General features: G+C 55.7%; 1 protein-coding gene across 3 annotated transcripts in view; it reads right to left on the bottom strand.

Annotated features, from left to right (window-relative positions):
* Positions 1–1444: 1444 nt before the first annotated feature.
* LOC133354371 (mannosyl-oligosaccharide 1,2-alpha-mannosidase IA-like) overlaps positions 1445–8070 on the bottom strand; it is a 428294-nt gene continuing 421668 nt past the window's right edge. For 2 of the 3 annotated variants that reach the window (XM_061571166.1, XM_061571174.1), the window contains exons 9-13: positions 6710–6825; positions 5012–5255; positions 4105–4277; positions 3740–3855; positions 1447–2947 (exon numbers count right to left, since the gene is read on the bottom strand). In XM_061571166.1, the coding sequence (XP_061427150.1) occupies positions 2833–2947; positions 3740–3855; positions 4105–4277; positions 5012–5255; positions 6710–6825 (764 nt within the window). In that variant the 3' untranslated portion in view covers positions 1447–2832. Of the gene's footprint in view, positions 2948–3739; positions 3856–4104; positions 4278–5011; positions 5256–6709; positions 6826–8070 lie in introns of all 3 variants that reach the window. The other variant, XM_061571183.1, reaches the window with a different exon arrangement.

Genomic DNA, 8070 nt, shown 5'->3' with positions numbered 1-8070 from the left:
ACCCTCACGACTCGCACGGCATTGGGAGAAGCCTTCCTCCAGTCGTGGAAGTCTGGCTTCTTGCTCGATTAAAAAACAACTACAAACCAACCAAACATTCCATAACAAGCAAGCTCCCCCGGCTCACTTCGAACACAAATGCGCTTGTGCTTAACAGCGAAGCGAGCAATCAAGCACGCTGCCGCCACTCGTCGTCATGGCTACGGACGCATCGTCCACACCTGCATCAATGTGGAAACTGCTCGTCGGAGCCCGCGGGCAAAATCATCAGGCGGCGTGGTGTCGATCGTGCGGGCGAGTCCACGGAGCCCCAGGAACAACTCCTCGCACTTGCAAGGGTGGCATCAAAGGGATGGTGCCAGCTGACCACATGCCAAAGGTCAGACAAAACACAAAGTCTATTTAACAGATACAATAAAAAACAAATCAACCAAAATGCCCACGAATTGCGTATGATTATCGGAAACAATTGAATGAGACGTGAGTAAAATTGCCCAAAGATACCTGGTAGAAATTCCTCCAACCTAACCACCCAGCGCACAATTCGCGTGAAGCAGGCAGTGGGTCAAGTGTCGGGCGGGCGGGTGGAGGAGGAGGAGGTGGGAGGGGGGTGAGACGGAGTTCACAGGAATGTAGAACAATGAAGGTTGTACGTCGAAACGCCAACGAACTGTGAAGGAGGAAAGAAACCCGGCGAGCTATTGGCCGGCGACTGAACCCGCGTGTTACTCCGACCTTGCGCCACTTTGGCGACGAGTTATGGCATTTGAGCGTTTTTTACCCTGGCAGGCCAATGCTGTGGTGATGCTCCCCCCCCCATGAGCAACCCCCCCACCACCTCCCACTGCTCAAAATAAGTGACGGAATGCGGTGGGGGTGAGGTGGTAGAGCTCGCGAGACAAGGCTCAGAGGTAAGGGGCGTCAATCCGGGGTGGGGTCGGGGGGGAACGGTCACCGCCGCTCGCGACTCCGCGGGGGTCGGGGGGGGGGCTGTGCCGAGGGACGCGGTCCCCGAAGCGCGACCAAACCTCTCGCTGCACGAGAAGCGGAGCGTCCGTTCAATCGTTGCCCCTAATTATTAAAGAAGTGGGACGGCAGCCGCAGCGCCGAACGAAGCAGTGCCCCCAAACCCCCCGCCCTCCCTTACTCCCCCCCCCCACCGGGCTTCGTGCAGCCACAGTCTCGAACGGTAGCAAGGGAAGGGGGAGGGGGGGGCAACGACGAGGAACTACAGCGAACTACGGCGCGATCAAAGCTTGCGAGAGCCAGTCCCGCCCGGAGAGGATCCGCCTGCTACTATATTCACGTCGATTTTTCTGTACAAAAAAAACACGCCGAGAGCTGCTCCGCCGCATTGCGGTCGTGGTTTCTATCAAAAGGTTTAGGGGAGGGGGGCAGTTGGGGGGGGGGGGGGGGGAGGGGGGGTGAGTGGGGAAGGGGCGAGGGGTCGGGAGGGGGGGGGCAGCAGCGTCCCCGCTAGCGTGGTCGCCGCGCGCTACAACGCACGCGCGCCACCTGACCCCACCACCCCCTCCAAATACGCTGCGACGACGCTTTGAGATTCCCGCCGTGGCTACGGGGCCTCCTCCACCCCCCCCCCCCACTCCCGGCGTGACAGCCCACGGAGAAAAAGAAAATAAATTTTTGTTTTAAACTAATCGCAACGGTGCCCAAAAATCGTAAACATTCCTGGACATCAGCCGTGCGGTAGCGTTTTTATTGCGTGTAGTAGTAGTCGTAATAATGATGATGATCTGGGGGAGGGGGGGGGTGCATTTTGTTACTCTTTTGCCGTTTGACTCCTTCACCGTCTGCATTCCAATCGTTGTGCGGGGGTCATTCATGGAGGGGTGGGGAGTGGGGGCAGCAGGGGGCCGAGTGGGCCGTGGATCTCAGAACCGGAGCGGCTAAACGTCACCACCCTTCGCCTGATATCCCCCCGCCACCACCACCACCAAGGGTCTCTCCCCTCTCTCTTTCTCAAGCCCTGCAAGCAGTGGACAAAGGAGCAGCCTCTTTCTCTCTCTCCGTGCCCGTCTGCCAGATAAGAACCTCGGAAGAGATGGACACCAACGAGTTCGAAACCGAATTTGTTCAACGGCGTTTGTGTCCGGCCATTAATGACCGCGGTGAGGCCATTGGGTGTGACTACCCACGACAGAGGTTGGATTGACACAGGGCGTTTGATAGAATTCAGGAAAAGATACGACTTAACTTTTGGGAAATTATACGTTGGATACAAATGTGTTTTTTTCTTTCCTTCTTAGGGAAGAACTGAATGGTGGCTGCCACAATGGCTTGTTTGCTCGGCCGGTTAGCAAGAGGGATTTACAGCTTGTACTGTCAAGAGTGCTTTGAGAAAAACATGGATTTTCACAAAAATCAAGAAACTCCCTGTGCAAAATCTCAATCATTTTGTCCATTGGTACGAATCGCTCTCATCCCCCCCCCGGGGGGCGTAACCACGGCGAGCTGAGCCGTCGCTTAACGCGAAGCGCTGGCTGCAGCTGCCGCTGCTGAGGTCTCTAGAAGTGAAGGGCAATCGGTCGATATTAAATGCTTCCCTCCCTTGTCAAGACGCCACGATCACAACTGGGACACAACCGGTACCGAAAACACAAAACAATAAAACAAAGGATCATCTAATTACTAGGTGAAAAGGTTGAGAGTTTGGGGGGGGAGGTTTGGGGAGGAGGGGGGGGGGTGTGCTCCCTGTGCAGAACCAATCAAGAGGCCTCGAGGTTTGGGTCGACGAGGCAAACCCACGGGGGGGGAGGGAGACGTCTCCCCACCCGCCCACCGGGCCGGCGCGTGCGTGGGCGGCGACGGGCGCTACTGCGAGCCGGTGCCGTTGGCGCGCAGGATGGGCAGGGGGTGCGCCTCGGTGTTGAACACCCAGCGCTCGAGCGGCAGCAGCGAGTCGTCCGAGAACAGCAGGTAGAGGTACCTGCGGAGTCACAGCGGGCGGGCGGCACTCCGTTAGCGCGGGAACTTCGATCGAACGTGCGCGCGGACGTGACGGGCGAGTTCTTTCGCCCGTGGGCACGCACTCGCTGTCCTTTCCCCGCACCTCCGATTAGCACGGCTGGCTACGCACGGTCCGAAAGAACTTCAACGGACATACGTACAAACACGGCACAGACCCATGTGTCATGGGTTGACCGAAACGAGCGGCCGACGGATTACCCGTGCTCCCCCCCAGCAGTGCCACCCTTCCTGTGTTTGTCACGCGTGCACACAAACATCCCACCGGATGGTTTTTAACAGACCGTTAGGGCAAGTGCTATGAGCGAGCACCAATAAAGGCTGGGTCGACCTAGGGGAGGTCCGAGACCAGTTCAATATTAACCATTGTTATTGGCCATGAGCCGGAATCGAACTCAGGCCAGTGGGTTCGTACCTGCAGCTCACAAACAACTGTACCTCCGTTTATCACGCATGGCACCAAAAAACACACGCGTACATGCACGCACATCCACACATCAAAAACAACAACTGCCATTCGCCACTAAGTGGTGGTGACGTCACCACAGCATTTGTGCCAGGCTATATGTCCCATGACCTCCGCTGGCAGGAGGTCATGGGACAGACTCAGGTGCCATGGGTTGACCGACTGAGATGACCGACAGATGAACCGCTGGTGCCCCCTGCTGTGCCAACTTCCTGCGTTTTAGCCGCCCGGCACTCCGCCCGTTGTTGCGAGCGTCGCTCCTCCACACACGCACGCACGCACACGTACTTGAGCGTCTCGGCAAGGAAGAAGCTCTGCTGCACGTCGTCGTGAGCTGGCGATGAAGAGTAGACGTCTCGGATGCCCGAGAAGCCGCCCTCCACGCGGCAGTACTTTTCCAGCGCCTGCGCCAACGAGGTCACAGAGGAGGGATGCCAGCACTGCGTGAGAATCATCATCATCGGGCCATGATCTATCCACTGCTGCGTCAAGGCCTAAGTTGACCTCTCTCTCAACTACGAGAGCGAGGAGGAGCAGATACCATGCGGCGGCGGTGCGGTGTTAAAATGTCGCGTGAAGCCTAGAGTGCATGTGCACCAAGCTAGACGCGGCCGTGCGATCGCCCCCATCCCCCACCCCCATCCGCCTCTAACCTGCACGGCCTCCCAGCCCCACGCGCGATACTTGGGGTCCCGGGTGAACCGCCAGAGGTAGAAGTACGTCTCCACCACCTCGGGCCGCAGGATGTAGTACTTCTCACTCTGCCGCGTGGCCACGGCGTCGGCGCCGCCCTCGAAGCGGAACGTCTCCGGGCCCAGCTTCAGCGCTGTGCGCGCACACGGACACACGCACGGACCACGGACACACAGACACACGGACACACATGCACGGACACACACGCACGAGCACAGAGACACACGAACGCACGAACACACAGACACACGAACACGCATGCACAAACACACAGACACACGCATGCACAAACACACAGACACACGCATGGACACACAGACGCACAGACACACGGATGGTCATTGCGATGGCACCCAGAGGTCAGATAACCAAGGTGAAGGGTAACAGACAGACAACATTATAGATTGACTGTGTGGGCAGTCCTAGAAGAAGGTGTCAAACTGATTGATAAGGCGAAGGCATAGACGCAGATGGTGGTGATGAAATTGAAAGAGGTCACTGAAGGATGCGTCGACTGCGTAGCGAGGGATGGACCTAAAGCCAGGTGGCGGTGATGAGACGGTCAAAACAGAGCACATGATGGAAATACGTTCAGGAGCTTGATGCCAATGTCGAGGACTGCTGGACGCGGCGAGGGGGCTTCAGGAGTCAGAGTTTGTTTCGCGTTTCTATTCCTCCTCCTCCGTTTAAGGAGCGCAAACTGCCGTGACTTGACGATAAACTTGGGTCGTCAGCCTGCCGACTGCGCCACGGTCGCGAGATCGCCCAGCGGGAAGCCGGAAGCGAGAACGTGCGGCGGCGGACGGCATGGGCCTCGGCGAACCGACCCCCCCCCCCCCCACCCCGTTGACCCGGCCGCGGACTCACCGGCGCGGTTGTACGACTCGTGGCAGGTGTGCGCGATCTCGGCGGCGAGCGCCAGGTGGCCGCCCGTGGCCTCCGCCCCCTGGGCGCCGGCCTGGGGGGACGACGCGCCGTCGGCGCCGAGGGCGAACATGCCGCCCGTGAAGCACGCCAGGTGGCCCATCTTCCTCTCCAGGTAGCCGCTGCGCCACTCGCCGAAGAAGGTGAGGCCACCCTCTGACCTCCGCAGAAGGTGAGCCTCGATCGCCTGCGGACGGAGCGAGGGATGGAACGCGCGCGAGTGACGCGGAGCCGCCGCGAAGGTCGTGGACGAGCGCGGCTGTTGAGAGCCCGCGTGAGTTCACGCGGATTTTTTGTGCGCGCGGCCCGTTTGATGGAGGTTGTTCCATCGTGCGGAGTCAAACGTCGGACATCGTGCCCGTACAACCAGAAATAAAATTGAGAGAGTCTGGACGTGAAGTTAAATTTGTTTCCAATCGTGAACAATTATATATGGAAAAAAACAGAAACAAAAGGCAATTCCATTTAATGGCCCTTTTCCACAGGAATGTAGAATTTCCATCGCTGGCTCGAGGCTGCCAAGGCAGCCGTCCATTTACTCTTTTAGAGCACGGAGACATTTTCTCTTTTGAAACTGTTGACGGGACATTCCTACGATGGTTGAGTAGCATTTGCCAAAAATAACAATGTAAAAACTATCTCACCAAATTGTAATTTTAAACTGTTTAGGATTTCACACTGTTGGAATATTATATTACAAAACTCGCATTTTCGTCAAACGTTTGTTTTCTTTTTGTTAACAGATTAAATGGATGTGGTGATCATCTATGGGCTCGGCTCGTTGCCCAGCTACTGGAGATAAACATTCCCTGGCAATGCCAGTTCACTCAGTGGGCCTCCTGTGGTGACTGGCAAATAGCAGTGACTCTGGGGAAATTAAACTGCATCCGTAAGACTTGTACTCATGTGCGTGTGCTTCTCTGAACCACAAGGATTATGAAGACAATTAGAAATATCATAACGGTGCCTATGACTTTCTGACCTATGGGCATTAGCAATGAGGCCGAAGAATCCTACGCGTGTCTGTCTTACTCTGGCTTTCTGAACCATAGAAATAAACGGTGAATCCTGAGAAATCCAAAGTTGGCCTCATTCTGTATTCTGAGCCATGCGCATGCATGCCATCAGTTTTTTTTCCGGATGATATACACGTACACCGGGGCTACCATAGAGTGCAGTCGCTTTCACAATTGTACTCGCGTACAATGTCTTGAAGAACAACGGCGCGATGCCCTCTCTCGAAATCAAATTAACGCCGAACCGCCTTGAGCGTTCCGAGATTCGGCGGTCAAGGGGACACCCCCGCCCCCTACCCTGCAAACTTTCGGACGTCTCTGAACGGGAAAGGGTTTAAAATGGTGAATCCTACGAAATCCCTTCTGGATTCTGAGCCATGGGCATTAACGCTGAAGCCTAAGAAACCCCAAGCGAGCAATCACCCGGAATCTCCAGAACCCGAAGAGTAACAGCCCCCCCCCCGCCGCTGAGATCGAGGCCCGTCTCAGTCGCGGCACCGACGTCACAGTCGCAGCACGCGGTCGGTGTCACGTGCCCCTGTCTGTCGCGTCGATGGCCGAGTGGGCGGGACGAGGAGGGGCGAGGAGGGAGGCGATGAGGGGCGGGGAGGGGGGCGTTCCGTACCTGCATGGCGTCGTCGTAGAGGCGCCGCGCCTGCGTATCCGTGCGGTCCGACATGAGCCACGCCTTGATGAGGTACTCGTAAAAGCTGTCTCCGAGCCCGCCCACCGACACGTGGTCTGCACGCCGGACGCACGCGCAAAGTCCACAAGGCGAACGCTTGCAAGCAGAAATGGGGGGGGGGGGGGTGCTAAAGCTGGGCGTGGTTGTTGCGGTGAGGGGGGGTGGATTCCAGGTGGGTTAATGATTCACTTTGTAACACGATTTTTGTTCCTGGGTAGTAAGTGTTATTTCCTAATTGCTTATGCCTCAAAAGTATAGAAACTGGCTATTATTCCCCACAAACTTTGCTTCAGTGACCAGGACTTTACGTGAAGGAATGACACAAATGCAAGTTTTCTCTTTGAAAATAGGTACATTTCAAAATATCACTGTTCTGGTCACAAAAGCAAAGTTTGTGGGGAATAATAGCGATTTTCTGTACTTTTGAGGCATAAGCAATTAGGAAATAGCACTTACTACCCAGGAACAAAAAAATAATAAATTTGTTACACAGTGTTATTAATGGAGTGGATTATTAACTTTGCTTGTGTCCTGGTCACAAAAGCAAAGTTCGTGGGGAATACCTAGGGACAAAAAAAATAGATTTGTTTGTTACACAGTGTTATAATCAGCGTGTGGTGAAATCACTACTGGCAGCGGCTATTGCGGCGAGGTGAATTGCGGGTGAGGCTTCGAAGTGAGGCCAGCCACTGGGCAGCCCTGGACCACGGTGAGATCGCTTCCACGAAGATTCCCAAGCCGTGACCCCCCCCCCCCCGTGTCTATCAAGTAACACAACATCTGGTCTGACGTAGAACAAAGACCCCCCCCCCTCCTACAGCCTTAACAGACTTGTCGGGTCAAGCGCTGTTAGCGAGCAGCACCTAATGAAGGTCAATAGCGGCACGCAAAGGGGTGGGGGGGGGGGGGCAACGCCACGCCCGGCCGCCTCTGTCTCCCCCACAGTTCTGATGTTACTCATTCCAAGGCCGAGTCGACCTAGGGGAGGGCCCAGGGGCACTTCAAATATCTGTCACCAATGTGATGCAAAGACAAAGAAACAATGGAAAATAAATAGCATCAAATCACCTGGAGAATATGGTATTCCGTCCACTCGTAAACAACAGTTATCCGTTTATTTAATTCCCGGTGCATCTCCTGTCAGCATGTTCAGCCTCTGCTGTCTTGCTGTGGGGGGTTGGCACCGGCTGGAGAAGACGCTCTGTGCTTGCCTCAAGACACCCGCAAGGGCTATCCGGGAAGTAATTGGCAAAAATAGAAGATCAGCCTGCTCTGAAGTAAAAATTAAAGCCATCGATCAA

The sequence above is a fragment of the Lethenteron reissneri genome, chromosome 6 (genome assembly GCF_015708825.2).
Source record: "Lethenteron reissneri isolate LAM-NWPU_2019-01 chromosome 6, ASM1570882v1, whole genome shotgun sequence".
In the NCBI taxonomy this organism is placed as follows: Eukaryota; Metazoa; Chordata; class Hyperoartia; order Petromyzontiformes; family Petromyzontidae; genus Lethenteron; species Lethenteron reissneri.
The sequence above is the reverse complement of the archived record's forward strand: the minus strand, read 5'-3'. Positions and strand labels throughout refer to the sequence as shown.